Source organism: Rhinolophus sinicus, chromosome 17 (genome assembly GCF_057876585.1).
Source record: "Rhinolophus sinicus isolate RSI-liver-muscle chromosome 17, RSI-T2T, whole genome shotgun sequence".
Classification (NCBI taxonomy): domain Eukaryota; kingdom Metazoa; phylum Chordata; class Mammalia; order Chiroptera; family Rhinolophidae; genus Rhinolophus; species Rhinolophus sinicus.
The window spans coordinates 54314366-54338877 of NC_142517.1; the positions used below are offsets into that span (position 1 = coordinate 54314366).

Here is a 24512-nt window from a genome sequence, read left to right on the forward strand (position 1 = left end):
TGAGTTACAGGATTCTGGGCCTTGTAGAGCTTTTTATGAAAAGGGTAGCTTCCTATCTTTTTGTAATGTTTATGGCAGTATAATTAATCCTGAAAATGTCTTTCTGTTACTGGGATTTCTCAAGATTACCCTTTCGGTTCTGTCATATTGATTTGTTTTTTATACACCTTATACTTAATTGATTAACATTTTCTAATTTTCACGACTATTTAGCAGCCTTCAACTATAGAGGACTTCTGAGGATATCAGACATGAGACAATTTTTTCAAGCAAATGGCTTAGTAGACAAGGTCCAGATTCTGAAAATTCCTGCCAGCACTGCAGCTCATGCTGCATACTCTGCTTCACAATGCCACATGTATCCTGTGTACCCTGTCAGGCTGTTTAGCTCAACAAATACGTCCTCATGTAAACACACATTTTTCGTAGTCCTGGAGTCTCATCTTGGACATGTCACTGCTTTAACAACGTGATCCTTGCTTGGCACGCGATTCCAACTCTCAGGGCCATTTTCTCTTCATAGATCGAGTGATGTTTTTAATTGTGATCTAAAGGGACCAACCTTGACTACCTGCTTGAGTTTACCACCTTTTTAGATATTCTAGGATTTTATCAGGGAATTTACCCTTTCCCTTATAATATACCTGAAATTTGGGGTGATGGAAGCAGAAACCCTTTACTGTCACTTAAGGCAGTGTGGGTGGCCATGCAGTTCCTTAGCTCTGTTTCTGGTGAGCTGGGGGAGGTGGATGGATCACACTTGGAAAAAATTGAGCATTTCATGATACGTCATTTATACTAGTAATCATTTTTCTCAGGAGGCTTCATTTCCATAAGCATTTATTTCAAAAGCATTATCTTAGGCTCTGGGATAAAATTTGGAGAGAAAGTGATCCATAAGATTTGTCCTGCATTGCAGGATCTTGAATGTATGCTAGGGAAACAGATGAGTAAAAGGAATTATGACAGCACTATGTTTACTACATACTATGAGATCACTGAAAAACAGGCGTGGGTAAACCTGCTGGCTGTGTGCGGGTCAGTTGTGATGGTTTCGGATGTATGTCCTATAGGATTGTATTAATAGAGAGGTAACATTTTGAAGGTTATGATGATTTTTTTTATACACTGGAAGGGTACCTCAGGCAGATAGAACAGGGTTCTTACCCCAGTCGTCTTTGTCGTGGTGACTAAGCTTCCCTCAGACTTGTAAGACTCTCCCCTTCTCTGTTCCACACTCACACCAACCAACTAAAACATAAACCAAAACCAATAACCATACAAATCCTCAAACAGTTGAAGCATCAGTTAATGATACTTGATGTCTCAATCACTTGTACAGTGTGTGGAATGAAAGTCTTTGTCTTTCATAAAGGAATTGCAGAAATCTGTGTACACGTTGTAGGTAGCTTAGTAAGGGGAGATAATACACTAAGGATAATAACATTAGGAAGGTGGATCTGATTACGTTATAGTATGGATCTCTGCTCAGAAGGATAGTCTATCTCCCAGAGTAACCACAGTATACTGAAAAGAACGGGGGGATTTAGAGACTTGATCAGAAAAGTAGCCCTGCCGTTGGCTACTTTAACGAGGAACTGTAAGGAAGGAACATTTTTCTTCTACCTCACAGGTTCTTTTGGCTGGTCTAATAATGAAATTGACATACGACAGGTTAATAGGAGAAAAGCAAATTAATTGTGTACCTTTGGGGGCCCCACAGAATATGAGACCCGCAGCCTGTCTTGGCAGCTGAGGCTTATATGCCATCCTGAGCTAAGGAGAAGGGGGTATGGATCTGGGGCTTCAAAGGGGATGAAGACAATTTACAGGAAGGTGGGAAGAGCAAATGTTTAGCAAACAAATGTTTACTTTGCCATGCAGAGACAGTGGGACACAGAGAGGAATTCTCCCCCAGGCCCTGCTGAGTGTCAGCCTCCCCCCACTCCTCCCACCCCCACCCCCAAGTTTACCACACCTACCTATATGTGGTTATCTCTGGTAATAGCTCTTTCTGGGCTAGGCCTTCTATCTGAATTCTTTCAGGTAGTTAAGGGAGACCTCAGCATTTTTCTTGAGTCCGCTGGGTCTTAATTGCCTTCAGCTCAATGCAAAGCAGCACATTTTGGGGATACACATTCTAAACCCCTTCAGAAGAAAGAAAGTGAGTTTGCAGTGTCTGCGTTGTTTATCTCTTTTGCATCTGCCAGAATTAGGTGCCATTCTCCCTCTCTCTGACTGTACTTGGGTTTTGTTAATTTCAACAAATGGAAATTTTAATTTAAAGAGAAGGCTGGAAGGTTTTAGTTGTCCTTTATTCCCTAGTATAGTCACGTGTCACTTAATGATGGGGATACCTTCTGAGGAATGGGTCATTAGGCAATTTCATCATCGTGTGACCATCACAGAGAGCACTTACACAAACCTAGATGGTCTAGCAACTATACACCAAGGCTATGTGGTATGGCCTGTTGCTCTTAGGTCACAAACCTGTACAGTATGTTACTGTAGGCAGTTGTAACACAATGGTAAGTATTTATGTATCTAAACTTAGGAAAGGTATAATAAAAACATGGTACAAAAGAGAAAGTGCATGTGTGTGCCTTTGCACCTTGGGGGAAGGGGAGGGAGGGCTATGGGGCAAGGTTAGACAGCAGGAGGGAAGGAGGAAAGGAGAAGGTAAGGAAGAGAAGGGGAGAGAAAGAAAGAATGGGAATAGAGACTCAGAGACTCTTTAGAGGAAAAATAATAGAAGGGAGGGGGAAGAGAGAAAAGGAAAGAGTTGGGGTGTTACAGGTAGGGAGGAACAGGACTGGGAGGAAAGAGACAGAAATGGAGGGGAGGGAAGTGAGTTTGTGTGCGTGAGTATGTGCGTGTGTGTGCAGGGGTGGGTGTAGGCAGGCTCCTTGGCTCTCCTCTTCCACAGCCTACTCCTTTGCTCCCTTGCAAACTCTGGGCCCCAGCTGGGGTGGGGGGGGATGGAGGGGACATGGCGGGTGGACAGCGTGTGGGGCCTCCTCATCTGTTCAAACCACCCAGAGCTGGCAGTAAATTCAACATTGTAGCCCCAGACTTTTTTTTTTTTTTTTTTTACAAACATCACAAACAAACTTTTTGCTTATGACTCATTATAACCTTATGGGACCACCATTGTATATGTGGTCCACTGTTGACTGAAACGTGTTTATGTGGCGCATGAGTGTAAATTAATTGCTCAAACATTACTTAGATATTCTCATTGTTTTCAGCCTTCTGCATGAAAAAAATTTCAGTTGTCAGAGGGACCAGCTATGTTTGCTATTTTGGGCTCATAACGGGGGCAGATGGTCAGGAGAGTGTCCACAGCCCATAGCTGGGCATCTCTAAGAAGCTCCCTAGCTGCTTCTCTTGCCACTGGTGGTGGTGGTGATGGGGGTGGGGGTTGGTTTTGGTGTTCGTATTCGTATTAGTGGTGGTGCTGTTGATATCATCAGAGTCTATATATAAATACTGCTGGGCTGAGCATGTAGAAGATTTGGCCTTAAGATAAAGTCTGTACAGTTTCCCTGCATCCCGTTTCTTTTCTGCTCGGCAGTTTTATTAGCTCTTTAAATAGAGATTCGTCTTTAATAAATTAGGGAGACATTTCTTTTGTAGGGCAACAAACAAAGGCATGGGGTTTGCATATGTTATTTCCTATTATAGTTCAAATAGTCTTAACATCTCTTAGACACAGTTGTCTAAAATTCATCACTACTCTCTTTCTAAAGGGTGGGAAACTCATTGATGTTGGACGGAAAGTGGAGTAGATGGGGGGAGGTGGTTAGATCTCAAAGGGGGATTTTCTTTGGAATTGCGCGCTGCTGTCACTACCTAGGGTTTTTCTTGTTAGGTCACCTGTGAGACACTGCAAATAAAAGGAAATTTTTATTGCCCTTGATTTTCAGAAGCAAACACAGGCCAGCTGTGATTGCTAGAGACTTATTTTTGGGAGATAGGCAAAGTGAACTGTGTCCCTTTTTTATTGCTCCCGTTTTGGGATCTGGAATGCACCTTCTGAACACGTGTACCATCCTTACCTAAGTTTTATTTCATCCTCAAATTTCCAAGAACCTAATGCATATTTGTCTTATTTTAATTAGTATTTAATAATACCCCTCTTTTCTGACATATTGAAATGTAGACCCATTTCTCTTGGAGTTCTTTGAGCAGAAATATTTGGGGACCGAAGAGCTCAGTTTGGTTTCTAGTTCATTTGTTTATCTGTTGGGTCATCTTGGTCAGGCTATTTTGTTTTCTGAGCCTTAGTTTTCTCCTAAATACAATGAAGATATTGATAAACCAATCCTTTATCTTCAGGTGGTCAGGAGGAATAGATGTGAGAGTGCGTTGTCATCTCCAGAGTGCTGTATCCGCGTCAGTTGTGGCTGCCTGTCATTACCTGACTTGTTAAGACGAAATACGCATCTGGAGCATCTTTCTTGTTTATAGAGAGTATTTTCATTTGTGCACAACAGAGGAAAGCGAGCATGTTCCCTGCTCTCAAAACAATGAGTATAATAGCCCATCTGCTACTAATAGCATTTACACAAAAACAGCATAATTCACAAAATTACACCAGAACATAAAAAGCAGTACAGACACAGTTGAAAGAAGTAGCTTCTAGTGAATGTATTAGGTTGGTGCAAAAGTAATTGCGGTTTTTGCAATTATCTTTAACCTTTTAAACCGCACGAACCTAATATATCAATCCAGGCATTTTTATGTGGGTGGAAGCTTGTAAAGACTGAGTTATAAGAACTGTATTTTCAGAAAGTTTTGGGAGGGAGTAAAAGAGTGACAGAAGGGGAATGACTTCTTCACTTCTCTTCCGGTTTGTGTAGTTAATCGGTCCCTTGGCCAAGGATACTTACCACTGCTGCCTTTAGGAAATTTTAACCTCCCTTTGTGGTTAATTTTGTATGTTCACTACTTTAAGATGTCCTGGTATGCTCTGCCCAAATCACCCCTGCTCCTTAACTAACTTACCTCCAATTCATAAGAAGTACAACTGCTCCATTGTTTATATATGTTCAAAGGATTTTCTGTAGGTGTTTATAACATTTATCAAATTACATTATGTTTATTTACCATTTGTCATCTCCACCTCCTTGATGTCTTAGAGGTGACTCATTCATCCTAACATAGTGCTCTGCAAATGTTTACTGAATAAATGTGTTTACTAGGTACAGACTATGCCATTTGCTTGTTTAGGGGGATCCACAGTGAGTGAAAATCATCTTTCAAGGAAAAAGGGGAGGGAGAAAAGGGGGGAGAGAGAGAACATATCTATTAATATATATATCTATATATCTATAGCTCTATCTATCTATCTATCTATCTATCTATCTATCTATCTATCTAAAATCCAAGTTCCCATTTCTAAGACTTGCTTGGCTTAATGTAAACTGATTCACTATATACTTAACATGGACATATCTGGATTTAAAAAAATCGCTAAAGCCCTGTTTTTTGTTTGTTTGTTTTTTCTATTTAAATTATGTTTGAAAAATTTTGCACTTCTCTGTGATGCCATTGTAAGGGCAGAACTTAAATTCTATTCATAACATTGTTTTCTTTCTTTCTCTATGGAACTCTTACTGTTCTTTGACTTTAATCACCAGTTTTCCTTCATTTTTTTCTATTAATGTACATCTCCTGAAGTCTTAATATATGCTCTATCCAGTGCCAATTTTGGAAGGTGCAGAGGTTAGTCCCACAGGGCTCCTGCTCTGAGGAGTTTGCAGCTGGGTGAGGAGGCAGCTGTGTATTTAGTTGAAGGATAAAATCATTTCTTTCTTCTGATGCTTTTTTAAGCAAAGAGGCAGAGTTAAGTGGTTATTAGAATTCAACATCGACTCAGCCACTGTGCTCTGACTTTGGGGAAAATGCTTGGGTGAGAGACAAGAGGCTACAGGACCATGGAAGTCTGCATGGGAATGAGCAAGAAGGCTACGGTTAGCCTAATGGCTAAGAAGATCAGCCTGAGGTGATCCGGGGTGAATGAAAATGAACATGGGAGGGAAAATGTTTGAGAAGTGGGAGACGGAAGCCAGGGTCCAGTGGTTCATCTTAAATGTACCTACAGGGAAAGGTAGTGAAGTGTGTTTATACTGTTTATTCTCAGTACTGTTTACTTCAAAGTAGAGTACATTAGGAAAGGAGATCCAGCCTCTGAACTTGGCTTGACTGTGAAATGTTTTCAGTAATTCCCAGTCTGGTTACTGATTTACAGAGATGGAGGATGTGTGTCTGTTTTCCAGCTTGCATTACGGTAGCAATTCAGAGAATACAGAGGCAGGTCTGGAAAAGGCCTAAGAGTGGATGCAGGAGAAAGTTTGGATTAGGTAACTAATATATTGGTGTAAATGAGATTATGCATTTGGAAGTTCTTCGCGAACTCGGATGTGCTGAGTCAGTGGGCTGACAATACAACTCTGTGTGTCTGACTGAGTGTGTGTACGTCCATGTATAGTTATTGAAGATCTTCTAGATGCTCTTCTAGCTTACACCCTACCCTAATTAAATATACTTCTTGCTGTTTAAGTATTAGGAAATCATTAACACGTTGCGTACGGATCACGAGAATCTTCACGAGGGATTTAAACCCCGCCGTACGCAACGTGTTAAGAAGAGTCATTTTTAAGGTAATTAGTAATACATAAATTCCTTGCACCTGTTATATATCTAACATTCAATATATGCTGTTGACGGAATAAGAGACATGGACTTTAAAAAATTTTATATTTAATTATAGAATTAAAAATGTGATATATATATATATATAAATATAAAAATTACAAAAAACACAGGAAATATAGAAACCTAGGAATCTACCACCCAAATTTAATAGATGTTAATATTTTACTTTATTTGCTTTAGGCTTTTTTTTGTTTATAAAATAATAGACTATCATATATAGCTAAAGCACTCCTGCCCCTTTGCCTCTCTCTCTAGAGGTAACCACTATTCTAAATTTAGTTTATGTTTATGCCATATATTAAAAATATGTTTTTACTATAGTGTATATATCAATAAACATTATGTTCTTAATGTTGTGCTAACTAAAATTAAATATACATATACATATAAAATTATTGCAATTTACTTGATTATCCACATGGAAAACTGCAATAATTTTATAATTTTTAATTTTAGTCAGCACATTAAAAGCTTATAATGTATTGTTCTGGCATAGCTTTCTACCCTAATAATGTAAGTTGAAGTAGCTTTAAATTATTTTGACTATAATTTGCAGAATGGTGTTTTATATTGTGACCTAAAACATATCATATACACACGTGTGTTTGTGTGTGTACAACTGAAAAAGTTTCTCCAAACCATAGTTTCTTGTACTGAGTGTGATATCCTCTATATTCTAGCCTATTCATTTTTAATTTTTGTCCAAAACTTAGCAAATTTATTTTATGACCTAATAATAGGTTGTCACCCATTATTTGGAAAAAAACTATGATTCATTTAAAAAAACATTAATCTAATTTTAATTTTAATATTAATTTTAGTGTACAAACATAAACCTTTGTTGTATAAGAAAAGCGCTTCAAATCATAAGGCTGTATATTAAAATAGCATTTTTTTTGCAAAAGGTGATTATATTCATTTTGGCTAATTCATTATGAATATTTATTTTCTGTGAACTACATCCATACATGTCTTAGCCATTTAATTAATATTAGTTAGCTAAGTGTTTTAGAGAATTCATGTTGGTCAGTGAGTATCTCCTTTCAGTCTATTCTGACTGTGGTGTATGCACCTGGAGTCCAGGAAAGGCTGACATGGTGTCAGGAAAGGAAAGAGCTCTTGCTGGCTCAGAATCTGACTCCCAGTCCTGTTACCAACAAACTATATACCAGGGGTGCCAAAAAATGTATACAAGTGGACATTTGGTCAACGTTGCTCAAGCAGTAGTTTGCTCTAATCAAAAGTGTCTGGACGCTGATGGTAACCACTCTGAGCACCTCTCGTAACTGCAGAAGTCACACGTGACTTGTATTCATCTTTTGTTGTCGGTATATATTGAGTATTACAATTTTAATACAGTTTTCCTTTATTAAAATGTGTGTACATTTGTTTTGGCACCCTCTGTATATAGCTTTAACAAGTCCTTTCTTCCTTCTGGCCCTTATTTTTCTCACACAGTAAATGAGAGCATGAAAGCACTTTCATTCTGTGAGATATTGGGTAACTCAGACCTGGGCCTCTGGTTGTTAGAATTTGTTGAGAATATATCTGATGTAAAAGAACAGAAATTTCTACTCGAATTACTGGTTTTGCAGTTGTAGTTGAGCCAATTGGGTAAGTAGGTCATATTCAGTCTAATATGGTTCTTGAGCAGAAATGATTCCTCCATCATAAAACGATTTCCGAGTTACCTTGGTGTCTCCAAGCTCTGTCTGCTTTTTTGTTGCCTTTCTCAGTGAAGGACAAGGTTATATATGAAAGTATATGTGAACAGACATAGTGCTGAGAATGGCAAAGGAGTGTTTCTTTATTCGGTTCCAGTTAAAGGTCCTCATAGGCAAATCAAAAGCCACAGAAAGAAATCTGTAACCTCTGGTAAATCCTAGGGAACAGTTTCACAAGTCCTATATGTCATAATAGTCTGAGGCTTTGGGGGAAATTTGCTTTTTAATATCAGTTTCACATTTGAAGTAGAGTAAGAATGTAGCAACTAAACTACATGTTCTAAAGCAAGCAAACAAAATAGCACTTTTCATGAGTCCTTCATGTTTGTGTGTTTTAAGAAACAGGAGTTTAAATTGCAGTTTGGGGGAGAATGGACCTTGGAGACGATCTCTTCTCATTTGCTTTTAAGAAAATAGGTCAGCTAGCGCTCTTGCCTGGATCTCCAGACAGAGGCAAAGGCAAAGTTGGGGGCAGATTCCTGATATCCTCCAAGGTGCCTTTTTGTTCGTTTGGTGTGTTTTTTTGGTGTGCAGATTCTTTTTAGGCAGCTCTACATTTAGAGAGCTCTAACCTGTTCTCATTCATGTCTGAGCCTGTGGACCTAATAAAGAATGTGATTACCTTAAAAGTAGAGATCTGCTCCTACCTGAAGCACTAATGAAGGTGACGTTTTCCTTGAGGACACCAGGCTAGAGAGAAGTTGCTGGAAGAGGATCCTCTGAACCCAAGATGGCTGAGGCATAGGCTAGATTTATTTAACTCCTCTGACCCCGTGAGAACTCAGTTTTCTCTCAGCTGTAATATGCAAAACATTTTTGTTTTCTTCTTATTTCAGCAGTACTTGCCTTCCCTTTATAGAAGGGGATAGGAATTTCTTGACCTCTGGGTTCTGATTCTGTGGTTAATAACTTTAGGCCAGGGACCAGAACTAACCATTGTTTTGTGATACTGTGTGCTTGGCACTGAGCAGGTACTATGTGGATTTTTGTGAGTGAAGACTATACCAGCCAGTCACTGTTTTGTGCAATGCGAGTTATAAAGTTGACCATCTTCAGAATTGACTTTTTGAAGTAAACAAAATGCTTTTCTTCTTATGTTAAAATACTATTAATGAGCCTTGCCGTCTGCTCTTCCTCCCTCATCTTTTGCAGTGTGTCGAGATTTTGCTGTCCTAGAGGACCACACCCTGGCCCACAGCCTGCAGGAACAAGAGAGTGAGTAATGGCCGTCATTCATGCTCATTCAGTTTCCTTTTTTTTTAGTGGTAGCTTGAGGCAGGTTTCTTAGGGTGAGACAGGGAGAGAACAGTCACCAGGCTGCACCATCCATCCATCTGAGGGATTTATATAGCAGATGACACCTGGGTGAAGAATGAAGTCCTAGGTATTTTGAAGCATGTGACAGATGCCAGGGATTAGAAGAATGTTGGGTATAGAGGAGGAAAAGAGGGACATGAACCTTTTCCCTTGCCTCAGTGTTAGGAGAAGACACTGGTTGTACACGTGTCTGCAGTGTGTAGAAGGCTTTCGTAGGGGTCTATTTCTTCCCCTGAAATAGCTGCCCGAACACCTTTTTCCAGACAATGATGGTATCTAGACTGTTTTTTTCTGAATATTTATGTATGTAATTATGGAAAGTAAATCTAAGTTATATGTGTTGTACAAAATTACACATTTGTGAATATATAATTTATGAAGCATTCATGTGTCAGTATAAAAATTGAGTATTGAAAAATCCAGTTTATAAATACAGTGGTAACTTGTAGAGCAGAAAGAACACCGGCCCTCGCTTTAGAATATTTGTGTAAAAGTCCTGGCACTGCCACTGTTTTGCCATGTGACCAAAGGCAAAATTACTTAACCTTTCTGATCCTCTTTTTACTTAATGGAAAGATGGGAATAATAATTCCTATGTTGCCTATTATAAAGCATCATTGAGAGTGTAAAATGAAATGATGGATGTGAAGCTCTTTAATGGAAAAGCTTTTCTTAAGTTTATTATTAGTCATGTTATTAACAAGTGAAAGCATGGTAATCCCTCTCCTCCATCTGTCTATCCAGTTGAGCATCATTTGGCGTCAAACGTTCAGCGGAACCGTTTGGTCCAGCACGATCTTCAGGTGGCTAAGCAACTCCAGGAGGAAGACCTGAAAGCTCAGGCTCAGCTTCAGAAACGCTACAAAGACCTGTGAGAATTTGGGGGAGTGGATTCCTTTCACTGTTAGATTACACATTGATTTGTGTGTGTGTGTGTGTGTGTGTGTGTGTGTGTGTCCATCCATCCATCTGTCCGTCCGTCCTTTACTTTGATTTGGAAAATTTTCTTTACTGTTGGAGCACTTGACTAGGTTTTGTGACATGAGGATTCTGGTGTGAACTCTTAACATTTTAATTGTATGACTTTGAGCCACGTGGTCTACCTATTTCCTTTCCCTGCAACATGGGGAAAATGATCTCTCCCTTCTGCCTCATAGGTTGTCTGGGGGAGCCAGGGAAATACTGGATATGAGAAAACTTTGTGAGTTGTATGGGGTTCCTTTATTTCCCAGTGGTGTTTGCAGCTCCTTGAACCCCTTGTCTTTCAGGTAGAGCAGAATCTTCTGGAAAGCTCTGAATTTGTACACTCAGTTCTCATCATAGTTTCAGTGTCTGACAAACGTTCTTTCTCAGTCTCCTTTAATAGTTAGATAAGTGGAAAGATCATATGTAAATTCTCTTCCAACAGAATTTTAATTCTTTTTCAGTGTTTTAAAACTAACAGGGTACACATCTTCTTTGAGAGTGCTCTTACATGCAAATCTCTAATGGTGGATTTAATCACAAGATTCTGTTTTGAGGAGGAAGAGGTAAAGGAAAAACTGAAAGGACCCCTCAGTTTATTGCAGTGTCATGTTCAAATAAATAGGAAAGCCTATTATTTTTGTTGCCTTTGAGGAAGGGTTTTCCTTTCTATTTTATTATTGGTAGAGGGGACTTCATCATTTTTTGTTCACTTTCTTATTTAGTAAATAAACGTTTTTATTGACTCTTGCTGCACTCAACACCATGAAAGGCGCTGTAGAGCACAGATATAAAAAAACACAGCCATTGCTTTTAAGGGCCTCGGGGAAATACTCTGAACATTTTATGTGTAGAGGTAACATGCACGAGACGTGGAGAATTCAATGGTAAATGTCACGCCTACGAAGGGAGAAGAGACTGGGAGAACCATCCCAACATGGGTGATAATATTGTTGCGAGCTCATAAAAGGGCAGTCTCCACATTTCAGTGTCTTCCTGAAAGTCAGGGGGACATTAACCCCTCCGCACGGCCCTGTGTCCCTGCGTGGTACTAGTGACGTGAGTGGGGAACAAAGTCCCGGCACACAGGTTCAGATAGCATGAGTAACACAGCTTTATTTGGGAGCCAGTGTCCCTCCAGGGGCCAATGCTCTGGTAAGCACAGTAGGTTATACAGAATAGAGTAGAATTTAATAACAAATCAAGTCTCAGAGTCAGTCGAGATGGAGAAGGTCCTGGTCCGGGAGAGACGACTGGGCCCACAATGGGTCTGAGGTGAGCTGGTCTTGCACGGAAGAACTTTGGAGAGTCCCGGTATCGCGGCTTGCACCTCGCAGAGGGTCTTAACCGGAGCACCCCGTCAGACTTCTCATGGCATTGCTCTGCAGTTCTGCTTTTATCCTCTTTATGCTTGGACTTGTTTATTTCTTAGGTGATAACCAGAAGTTGTTTTGGTGACTGTGTTTATCACTCAATTTTGTTATGCTCAGTTTCACACAAAAACGTGTTTTTCACTTCACTCTTATCAGTCTCACACATGTGTGGCCATATTCCTAGCTCGCGCCCCTACTGATAAACAACTTGTATTGCAAACCTCAATCCACAGATATAATTTATTTTATATGCTCTACGCATATACTTAATCTGAACCTTTATGGTTAATTAAGAGTTTATAGTGTTAATTAGGGAAAGCCATTCTAGCTAGAGGGAAGAGCATGCTTAAAGATCAGAGGGAAAAGGACCTGGAATCTCATGGTAGCTGCAAGATGTTCAGTATTGCTGGAGTATGGTTAGGGGTGTAGGTAGGGGATGAGGCCAGGGGAGTAGTCAAAAGCTAGACCAAAAGGTCGCATAAGTTATGTTAAGGAATTTATGCTTTGTAGATTTTATATTACAAATAATAGAGAACCATTGAAGAAGTTTTAGATTTTCATTTAGGGACCTACTCTGGGTGCTAGGTAGGTAAAGGATTAGAAGGGGCAAGATTGAAAGGAGCTGTTGAGTAGTCGTCCAATCAAGAGATGAGGAGGCTTGAATGAGGACAGTGGGTGATAGAGATACAGACAGGAGGGAGCTATGGGGCCTGAATTGAGGGTAATGGTAATGGAGTTAGAAGAGACAGATTTGAGATATATGGAGGTTGGACGTCACAAAGTTAAGATGACAGCCAGAGCTAGAAGTTTCCACAGCTCTAAATTATTGCCTTTTGTTATTCACAATGCTCTGTCATGAAAGCCAGTTCTGAGATTGGTGCAGAAGTTTAAGATCCTGAATTAGGGACATTATATTGATTATAATGAGATTGTTGAGAGATAATAGAGACAAAACACTGTAAATTATAAATCAGATTTGTAGAGAAGAATCAGGTATTATATTTCTGTCTGGGACTTCAGGATTTTGGAGGTATTCCTGGCTGAAAAAAGTAAGTTAGAATGGAAGTTTTTCAATGTTCACGTCCTGGTGGTCGTGACTATTTTGAACATCAAGGGAAAGATGATTGATGTGGACTTTAGGGAACTGGATGGAAACCTTTCACTCGGTCTGCACCCTGGGACCACTGTCCAAAGGCAGGCTTATCAAGGTTGTTGACTACTTTCTCACTTGATTTTGCTTCCTCAGGAGTCTGTAATTAACTAAGTGAACTAGTTTTTCTTAGACAATTGGTTTGAAATAATTAAGCTCAGCTTAAACTTCATTCCTTTGTTTTCTATACTAGGAGATACACCTTAGTGTGTCACTTGTGACCTGTAACACTTCAATTTGCCTTCTCTCCAGTGGGTTCCGCTTTCTTCCCTTCTGTTAACACCTTGCAGGTAGTTAGTAGTTGCTTACTCCTATACAGATTTGATGGTAATTTGGGGGAGCCACGTAGAAAAGTCTTCGAAAACTAAGACCATAATTTAATCATTAATATTAGAAGGGAGTGAATAAAAGGAGGATATATTAGTAAAAATTGTTCTAAATAGATTTTTGTTTATTTTCAGTTTTTTGGCTTGAATGGTTAAGAATCCTAGACTGTTAGACCTGAAACATGAAGTCATTAAGTCTAAAAATGTTTATAGCTGTAAGATGACATGAGAGGACATGATTCACTGGCAGGACCAAAAATCAGATCCGCGGACATCTTGTCCAGTGATTTTCCTACTAATTAAAAAAAAAATCTGGTATCTCTGACTGTTACTGAACTCAGGTTTGGCCGCTTGCCACTCGTAAGCCAATGATCGAGAGACAAGTGCTGACAGACACAAAAGGTTTATTCAAAATGCTGACATTCTGAAAGATGGCAGACTTCTGTCTCAAAGGCCACCTTCCCCTTTTTAGAACAGTCGAGGGGTTTTATAGGTACGCAAGAAGAAGCAGAACAAAGGAGAGGGGAGTTAGTCATGTGTGTCACTCCTTGGGGCTGGCATCTGGGAGAATGTGTCCTGGGGTCCAGTTTGTTCCATGATGGTTATCTCGAACCCAGTCTGAGGGGTGATTCATATGTCATCTGATGGAAAACTGCAGTCCAGAATCGTAGCCTGGTTGCTGGTGCCCGGATGACTGAGGGCTGACTCAGTTTCTTTCCAGTCAGCATTCTGGAGATTAATCAGATAACAAGGTATGCTTGTAGCATCAAGGAAACAACAGTTGAAGCAGATGGGAGGGAAAGGAGAAAGAATAAAAACAAAAAGAAAAATAAGTTGTTAAATCTTGAAAAGTACACTATCACTCTTATATGCCCTGTACTCTCTGTCTTGTATTCTCTTCCTCCTTTTCTGTCTGTGTGTGCATACACACCTACATGTGTGCACTCATCGATTTTCACCTTCATCTCCCTATTTCCAAACATGTTGAAAGTGATCATTTCCTTATACAAATGAGAATAATTTTTGTTATTTTATCTGTCACATTTGTTTAGAATATATGGATTTCAATTCCAGAAAAGTTGGGATATTGCTACCCTCCCCCCAACACTTTCCAGTTAGAAAAGACTGCCATTAAACATGGAATATGCAACCAAGACTGAGATTCATTGAGTATTTTAAGTTCAACTTGCAGGGGAAGACTAAGAGGATATGTTTGTTTAGCAAACGAACAACGTATATAAATCACAATTGTAATTTTATTCCAGCATCTTTTTAGGTAGTAAACTCTAAGCATGTTTATATTCACCTTTCCTAGCTAACAGTATTGTATAAAGTTTGGCTCCCCAGAGCTATTGTATTCTAGAGTTTTAAGCTGCCCATTGACTTGTAGCCATCTCTGAGAGAGCCAAACTCCATTTTCTGTTGGAACTGCTGTTTTATAGGTGCTGATTTAAAGGATCTGTCTCTCCATCAAAATGATTTGTCTTTTTTCTCCCACCAAAATGTATCTGGAGCTTCTGAGCACAGGATGAAGACTTACTCATGTTTGTATCTTCAGTATTGAGCATAGTGCTGGGACCATAGAATGTGGTGTTTAAATTTTTGTTGAATTCATGAATATGTCAAGACAAACAAAACTATGGTAGCAGCAATGTTAGTTACAACGTTTGGTTTTCTTAATGGCCAGCATATTAAGAAAACTGGTATCTCCAAGAGAGGTTTCTACTGGGGACTGAAGCTGGGGAATGTACACTTTTTTCCCCTTTAAAGCATTATTGAAACTGAAAAAGTTAATTAAAAAATTATAAAAATCTTTTAAGTCATACCCCACCCCTTCTAGGTGACCACCGTGTTACTGACATTTAAGTGAGCTCGCTGTCAGTGTTTTTCTGTGTACTTGCTCCGTATTTGGGTATTTGTGGACACTAATCTCATAGCCTGCATCTCCTTTGTAGAATCGTGAGAAAACTTGCCTGTCTCTCTGTGGAGTGGTCCCAGTAGGGTGAAGTGACATGGTAGTATAGAAAAAGCATTGGTAGCATAGAAAAAGCATTGAGCATTAAAGCATCCATTGTAGTGTCTGGGGATCAGATTCTGATTCTGCCACTTATTTTCTCTGTGATCTCAGGAAAATGAATTCACTACTCGGGGGCCTCAGTTTTCTCATCTGAAAGTTGTGACAGCGTTGACTGGTTTGCATCATTGTTGTGAGGATTAAGTGAGGTTAAAAATATGCACTAGTTTATAGTGAACATTCTGTAAATTGTTTTATTTTTAAGAAATATCATTCTTATTTTCTTTATTCATGTTGTTTCCATCTTTGTTTTTAGTGAGCAACAAGACTGTGAAATTGCTCAGGAAATCCAGGAGAAGCTGGCTATTGAGGCAGAGAGACGACGCATTCAGGAGAAGAAGGATGAGGTACAGCTTGGTCACTGCCCCTCCACCCAATGGAGGAAGGGCTGCTCAGCTCTGCAGCAGTTACTTTTTGTATTCATGGGCTCAGTGTAGGATTGCTCGATGGGCAGCAGAATTCTCCTCTTTTGGGGCACATAGTCCAAGTATAGCCCTCCATGCACCACTCTTTACCATCCCTAGATCAGTTGTGTAAGTGGTGAAATCTTAAGAGATGATAATGGATACTTTACCATAAAGTGTGATGAGTTTCCTAGGGCTGCCCTAACAAATTACCACAAACTCGGTGACTTCCAACAGGAGAAATGATTCTCTCACAGTTCTGGAGCTGGATATTGAAATCAAGGTTTTGGCAGGGCCATCCTACCAAAGATCCTTCTTTGCCTCTTCCTAGCTCCTGGTGGCTCCTGACACTTCGGCATTCCTTGGCCTGTAGCCACATCACTTCAGTTTCAACCTCCATTGTCACATGGCCTTATTCCCTGAAGATTTGTGTTGTCTTGTTTTCCTATAAGAACACCAGTCGTTGGATCTAGGACCCACCCTAACCCAGCATGATCTCTTCTTAACTAATTACATCTGCTTAGACCCTATTTCCAAATAAGGTCATATTCCAAGGTTCTTAGTAGAAATGAACTTTTAGGGCACACTCTTCAACCCAATACAGGGTGTCTCTCTATAGGTTATTCCCACAACTTTAGTGAGAGCAGAGCTTAAGTGTGGTCTGAACAGGGCTCAGAAAGTAGGCACTGAGAGGCGAGGATCAGTCATTGCTGTCACTCAGTTTTTTTAATGGTTTCACTCTCCTATGATATGCTGGCTCCAAGCACTCATCTGTTTGATTCTGTGTATATTTTTAAGTTGGACTGTTTTTAAAGCCCAAAATAACTAAAATTAGCAATAGTGTTTGGTTTGTAAAAAGACTTGAATATGCAGTTAACTGTTACTTGCTTTTATGTTATGTTTCCAGCATTTCTCACAGTTCTTTTTCACTTTGCACTGATTCTGTGCGCCTTCTTTCTTACCTATTGTGCTATTCTTGGCCACTGTCTTGATTTATAATAAGGAAGAAAATGATTGATCATTTTTAATAGTAGAATGATCATATGATTTATTGTAGCATCATAAGTACTTCTCAAGGTTAAAGGGGGCACTACTGATAATTACATAAACTGGAACTATCCTGGGCTAACGGGCACGTAGGCTCACCCTATTAAATAGATAGGATCAGGGTCCTCAGCAAACTTGTGTACATACACTGCTGCTCCCACTGAGCCATCCTTGTTCATTGCCAGGTGAGTGGGAGACCGCTGGTATGAGTATGTATAGCTGTTTCTTTAAGACACAAACTATGATTATGTGGTAATCAGAATTGCAAGGAAGAATTAGAGATTAGTTTTTATCCTTCCTTTAATCAACACAGAACCTCTTTCTTACTGCAGGATGTGTTGCCTCTCTATAGTCAAGACTTTGCTTTGGGGATGAGACTGTGAACTGAAAGAAGTGATTATATTTTGTAGACAGGAAAGCTTCTATTTAAAAAATAACAGAATAATTAACTTGGCTTCTTATAAATGCTGCTGGTGTCCTGTGATTCCCCCCCCCCCTCCCATTCAGGGAAAAACAGGCTACAAAGAGAAACCAAAACACTTTATTTTAGGCATGTAGAATCTAAATAGCCATCACAATAAATCTCATGGCGATACTATATAAAGTAAGCAGTATAATGAATAACTCCATTTTTCAGGTGAAGAAATTATGTCTTGAAGAAGTAAGTGATTGGTCCAAAGCTATAATAAGATGCCAGTGAATAGTCTTTACAATACAGGTCTCCTGACTTAGATACACTGTGACACAACATAAAACACATCGACTTTGGAATTAGCTACTGAATCTTAGCTGTTTAACTTCTAGCTGTGACTTTCAGTATCTCACTTCACTATGTAGAAACTCAGGTTCCAAATTGGAGAAGTCATTATAATTGTACATACTTTAAAGGGCTGTTATGAGGTTTAAGTGGGATCATTTATAAGGCCTCTGGTACCTAATTAAGCTAATAATTGCTCTTACCTTCTCACTTACTTGCAGGGTGTTTTGCTCACCATTCTGCTCTTTACAGCAAGTCTGATTTCTCTTATAGAGTGATATGTGATAAATTGGGGGGGCACAAAATAAACAGGCTTAAGTATATTCCAGGATGGTGTGATTTGACATATCGTCAACAATTTATTTGCCTTTATAGGCTTCCCACTACATTGTCTTCCACTACTGTTTGATCTACTGAAGTGACCCGCTGCATCAGTACAGTGGAAAGATTAAATAAGAATTCCAGTTGTGAAGCTTTAGTGAGGCTAGCCTTTAAAAACTCGATTCAGACTTTTTGACTTTTCAAATGATGCCTTAGATTAGAAGAGGGCTTTCACCATAGAAAAATGTGCACCGTAACTGATGGGTATGTTGTTAATTTTAAATGAACAAAATTTGTGTTAGTAAAGTTTACCACTGAAGGATGTACAAGTCCAGACAATTAAGTTCGCGAACTCATCCTAGAAAAACTACCACATACCTCATTGCTGAATATCACTACCGTCACCTTCGAAGTACTCCCCCTGGGAAGCTATGCACCGACGCCAGCGCCTAGTTTACTCTTCAAAGCAATTTCGGCACTCTGTTTCTGGAATGGCCATCAGAGTTATCGTCATATTGCCCTTGATGTCCTGAATGTCATCAAAATGTCTTCCTTTCAATATTTTCTTTATCTTCAGGTAAAGAAGGAAGTCATTGGGGGCCAGATCAGGTGAGTAGGGAGGATGTTCCAATACAGTGATTTGTTTACTGGCTAAAAACTCCCTCACAGACAGTGCCGTGTGAGCTGGTGCATTGTCATGATGCAAGAGCCGTGAATTATTGGTGAAAAGTTCAGGTCTTTTTCATCTAACTTTTTCACACAGCCTTTTCAGCACTTTCAAATAGTAAACTTGGTTAACTGTCCAGTTGATACAAATTCATAATGCATAATCCCTGTGATATCAAAAAAGGTTAGCAACATTGTTGCAACAAGTTCGCAAACTTAATTGTCAGACCTTGTAGGCTAATGCTAATTTGTTTATTTTGGTCCATGGTACCTCAGAGGAAACTGAGACAGTAGTGCTAAGTTTTCTGGGCAACTCTTAAAAAAACATTGCCTGTTATTCATGTACTGCCCTAATTATTTTATTTTTCTCTCTATGCTCGTCTACTTCCTGTAGTGTCTGCTTAGCTAATAATGTTTTATTCAACAGCAGGGCTGTGGAAAATTCCTCTTGGTATTTTCCCCGTCAATCTCTTTTAGAGATTTTTAGGGTCAACTCTGTTGGGTCAGTTATAATCCCCCCAAACAACAGATGTAGAATTCAAGGCCCCTTTCCTCTTGGGACAGATTTTTTTTTTTTTTCCTGAACAATATTGTACCGGAGAAGTACGAGTTATATAACTTTGTGTGGGTGAATTAACATGTCTAGCTTTGTTATGGTATAATTTTAATGTGTCTTTTAACAGAGCACAGATGTAATGAAAGTAGCATTTCCTTGCAGGGAGACAGATGTTGAAAAGTTAAGGGAAAAAAAAGAAAAAGATCTTTTGTATTCTTACCAGCATTGTGGTTTCTCCCCGTCCTCTCTCCCTGTCTCCCTTTTCCCCTCTTTTCTCTCTTTCCCCCTCCCTTCCTCTCTCTCTCTCCCTCCTTTCCTTCTTCCTTCCCCTTCTTTTTTTTTTTTTTAAACTCTTGAACAGTGTCTTGAATATAGTAGTTGTATTTCGTTCAAGGCACCCTGTTGAAAGGATATAAAGTCATATAGCCTTTAGGAATACTGGACTGTGTGAGTTTGTGATTAGTAGAAGTGGGCTCTACTGGGTTTTTTCCTCTGATCACAGCACACACGTTTGTCAGTGTTGTTTAGATAAAGCAAAGAAATGTGTGTTTACTTGGTTTAACTTAGTTATTCTTAAATAAAACTTTTAAGTAAGTGTGTGTGTGTGTGAATATCTGTAGTTATACATATGTGTGTCTTTGAACCTAGATCCAAATATATGTGAATGAGAAACTATTTTAGGGAAAAAACTTTTTTTTTTAGTGCCTAAGTAAACAGCATGGCCAACCATGTTATGAAAAGTCTGTGGCACTAGTCCAATAATTTGAAGCCATTTATAACATAAACTGCTCAGGGATAAATTTAGTAACCAATTTACATTTAAAATTAATCTAGTGTGAACTGTAGTACTTTTTTATGGCATTTTGATTAGAATTCCATGTTCTAGAAGAATTTTTATGTAAGTTGGTAGGTAATATATAGAGAATAGCTCAAATAGCAATTCATTTTAGCTTCTAATTTTTTTTCCTAGTTTTGAGAATTTAAAAATAAGTTTATATGTAAATGTCCAGAAAAGGAGAGTGAATGGGAGGCTTCTGACTAAGGCAGTTCTTCTCTATTCTTATCCTATTTATACTGATGTTTTTAAATCCATAGAATTTGTATTATTTTGTTTTCCTGGTCTTACAGAGTAATGCTTTTGGGATTATACCTACTTTGAGTTCCCTACTGAGTTATATGTCAGTATATTAATTGCTAGTTAATAAAGAATTTAGCAATCTGATGGAATGGCTTTTTTTTTTTTTTTTTTCCAACAGTCATTTGACAATCACAACTTTACATCTCCTTTAGATTGTAGTTATACCCAGGGTTTCCCCGGAGAGAGGTAACCCGGATATAAAGTCATATAAACCATAACAATATCGTAAGGAGCCTAACACCATGGTTCAGTAATTTGTCACTTACTTGAGAAAGATGCACCAGGCTCCTGTGGGCCTCACTGCGACTTGTAGGTATTAGTCTTTCTTAGAGCACTCATCTTTGTACTTCTCACATTATGTATGTGTTTACTTCTAACACTTCATAGACAAGCATTTGCAGGATATTGGCCGTATCTTGTTTCTCTGCAGGTCTCTAACAGAAGGTTTGGCCCATTGAAGGGGCCAGTGAATCTATGTTTTCATAAAATGACTTCGTCTAGCATTCTAGGGATCTTGAACTAGTCCTTCCTTATGCTCACAGCTTCAAACTTTTCAGTCAGGGGGAACTTGGATAACAGAAAAGGGAGAGATGAAATATAATAGTATGTTCTTATCCAGTAAATGTATTTACTAGAAAGTCTTCTATGTAACAGTTATTCTATGCATTCTAGCCCAAACTACGTCTACCTAAAGCATATGATTAATTTAAAAATCATGGAGAATGACGTCGAAAGAGTTTATGTGTTCTTTTAGATTTGTTTTCCCAAGTTACGTTTTATGGAACACTAATTCCATAAGCTTTATATCTTTTATGTAAAAAAAAGGCTTCTGTCACAAAGTAAATTTTGAAATTCATGGGTTATGGGTTACAGTAAGGTAACAAGTTTCCTTTTTTTTTTTTATCAGGGTTATGAAATATGCTACTCTGTATTTGAAATAGGTATAATACATGCTTTCCATTGAATGCTTTGAAGGGTTTTTTTTTTTTTTTTTGAGAACCTTTTGAGACCAGTGTTCTCAAGAACAGAGCTTGGGAAATCCTGTTCTAGACTAACCTTTAACAGGAAGGAAGCTGAGGACCAAGGAGATTGTTTATGTCAAGGGTGACTAAGCTACATCCAAGAATTGTGACTAATAGTTGCCATCTTTATCTTGTTTCAGGGGAAATTCTTTATATTGAAATATCTAACAGAACTCATTGCACAGTAATAATGTCGGAAAGCAGGGAGGAGAATTGACTTGGGCTAAACCACAATTGTATTCTAGCTGCAATTTTCCATTGAATTCTTTATTCTTTCCTTCCTCAAGCCTAGCTCATCTGGTAGAATCTTACAGAAAAAAGAGCTAAGAGCTTAAAAGAGCAAAAGATTTGGGTGCTGATGTGCATGACACATTGTGATTACTACTTTTCTACTTGAGTAAAGTCACTTCTTTGACTAGCTAATGCGTTGTGAAGAAGGGTCATCATCCTTGTTTCTCTCCTGGGTCTTCACATTGAGAAAGTAGCTTATTACTACACGTATGTATGTATTAGGACTAAATTCAATCCCAGGAAAACACTTGTAGGGTCCCTGGTGTGTAGTTTAATAATTTCTGCCAGCAATTGGATCTGGTAGTTTTTCTTTATATTTTTATGTAGTTATAGCAATGGAACTTGTTTTTTCTTTTCTATAATGAAAACCACTTAGGAAAATGTATTGTCGTGTGCTTTAAACATGACACCTCAGGAATTTGGGAACTACTAGTATAAAAGATGCTAGATCGGGGAGAACAAGTTATCTGTCCCATTTCTCCCTATTTTCCTAACTAATGTATTACTTTGTAAGACATCAAATGTAATGAACTTGATATAGCGGCTAGCATGTTGTAACACTCAGTTTTATTAAAATGATGCATAAGGGAGTCAAGACAAATTGACTTTAAGATTGAGTAGTTTAATAAACTCTTCATTGTATAGATAAAGGTTTGAAGCTCAAAGAAATTCATTTTAATAGTTAATATTTCTTTCCCAATGTCGCTAAAGCATCTCTGGCTTGAACTTTCAGGCTTAGGGATTTTTTTTAATCGAAGTGTTAGAAATTCAGATTTCTTTGCATGAAAATTACGTTTGTGTTAAGTAGGATTATGTTCTTTACCTCTTATTCTTGCAACATTTTGTGAGTGTCCACTATAACATGGGCTTTTTAATAGATGATTTATCAAATTATACACACACACACACCTTTCACACAGTTTTATGAGGAGCTTCCAACATATCAGTCAGTTAAAGGCAATATGTTAATAGTGTATTTATAAGTTTGGATGTAGACATTTATTAAATATAAAGTCCAATTTGTAAGGCTATTTCAATGAACATTAAAATCAGAGTATATGAATAATCATTGCTAATTTACCTAGCCTCCGCATCCAAATTATTTCTACACTGATGTGAAAGAAATTGATTTCTTCATATGAATTTTTTTTTTTAGGTTTGCTTTGTAGTCTTAATATTTTCTTCATTTTGAATATAATCAGAAGATTGCAAAAGGAAGCATAGTAATTCTTGTTTCAAAATTTAAATTGTTAATGTTTAAGTGTTTCTTGTATTCCTTATTTTAAATATAAAGAAGCAAGCGCCTTAAACTACCTAGGATTGTTATTACTATTTGCACCATTGAGTATTGTTTCTGTATTTGTATGAGCCTTTAAGAATCTGGTGACAGCTATGGATTTCCTCTCCAAAACAGTGTATTGGAATAAAGTTTATATGCCATTTTATAGAAATAATCTTCCAATTCAGAACACTGTCACTCTTCAGCTCAAAACATTTAGTAACTCTTTATCCCTTATATCATAGACTCCAGACTTAAGATTATCTATAAGGAATGCTTATGATTCAGCCTTATACTTTTTCTAACCTCAGCTATCTCTGCAGCACTCTGCATCTTGTGTTCTAATTGGACTATTGGTTGTTCCTTAAATTGATGCCCATTAAAACATTCATAATTTTGCCAATAATGTTCTCCTTACTTTGCCTATTGGAATCCAGTTCTTTGTTCAAAACCTAACACAGATGCAAAGCTGTACACTAATTCCTTTAAGCAGAAATAATACTTCCTTTAGGTACTCCCATAGACATCTTGACCTTCTTTTTGAGGCATTTATTATTTAACTGCATTGTAGTTATTTGTATACACCTTTGTTTTTATAAGGGGTAGTAATCTTTTGGGGGACAGGGTCAGAATGTTCTTCATCACTCACTAACTACTAAAAACTTGCCTGGAAATGAAGCAGGAGGGAGACAGGAGGAAGACTGTTTTCTCTTTTTCAGTGAAGACAGTGGTCCTCAAAGGCAATCAGGATCAGCTGAAAAATTCTTTTAAAAAGTTTTAAAGTTAAATTGTAAATACAGTTTGTCAAGTTTTATAGATTACTGCACTCTTTCCCACTCAGACTTACCGAATCACCATCTTGGTAAAAGGGTCCACAAATATGAATTTTTAAAAACTCTGTTGTATGACCAGCTTTAGGAACACTAGGCTTGAATGTCTTCAGATTGAGTTAGGTTTAAGTTTCAATTAATCAGAAAGCCTTTCTCTCTCTGGGTCATGTGCCACTCCTGTTGAGCAATCATCTGTGGCATTTGAATTGCATGAGCTTAATGCCAGAAAGTCTGCAGAGCCATAGACAGAGGCTGCCCACAAAAGCTTAGCAGTGGAATGTGGGCCTGTTGACCTGCAGGGTCACTGTATGGAGTTTGTTCATGCTCTGGTAATATTTATTTCCATTCTCCCTCTCTTTGCAGGATATAGCTCGCCTTTTGCAAGAAAAGGAGTTACAGGAAGAGAAAAAGCGAAAGAAACACTTTCCAGAGTCCTCTGGATCCAGTGCTTATGGAGAAAGTTACTATTATGAAGATGGAGGTAACACAGCAGTTCTTACATCATGACCTACTCTATCCTTAGATTCAACCGTGAGACACTTCTTTAAATTTGT

General features: G+C 38.4%; 1 protein-coding gene across 2 annotated transcripts in view; it reads left to right on the forward strand.

The window, feature by feature from the left end:
• The window catches only part of CCDC50 (coiled-coil domain containing 50), a 79393-nt gene that overhangs the window by 26169 nt on the left and 28712 nt on the right, over positions 1–24512 (forward strand). For both annotated transcript variants that reach the window (XM_074329519.2, XM_019712621.3), the window contains exons 2-5: positions 9597–9659; positions 10506–10632; positions 15904–15994; positions 24322–24439. In XM_074329519.2, the coding sequence (XP_074185620.2) occupies positions 9597–9659; positions 10506–10632; positions 15904–15994; positions 24322–24439 (399 nt within the window). The remainder of the gene's footprint in view (positions 1–9596; positions 9660–10505; positions 10633–15903; positions 15995–24321; positions 24440–24512) is intronic.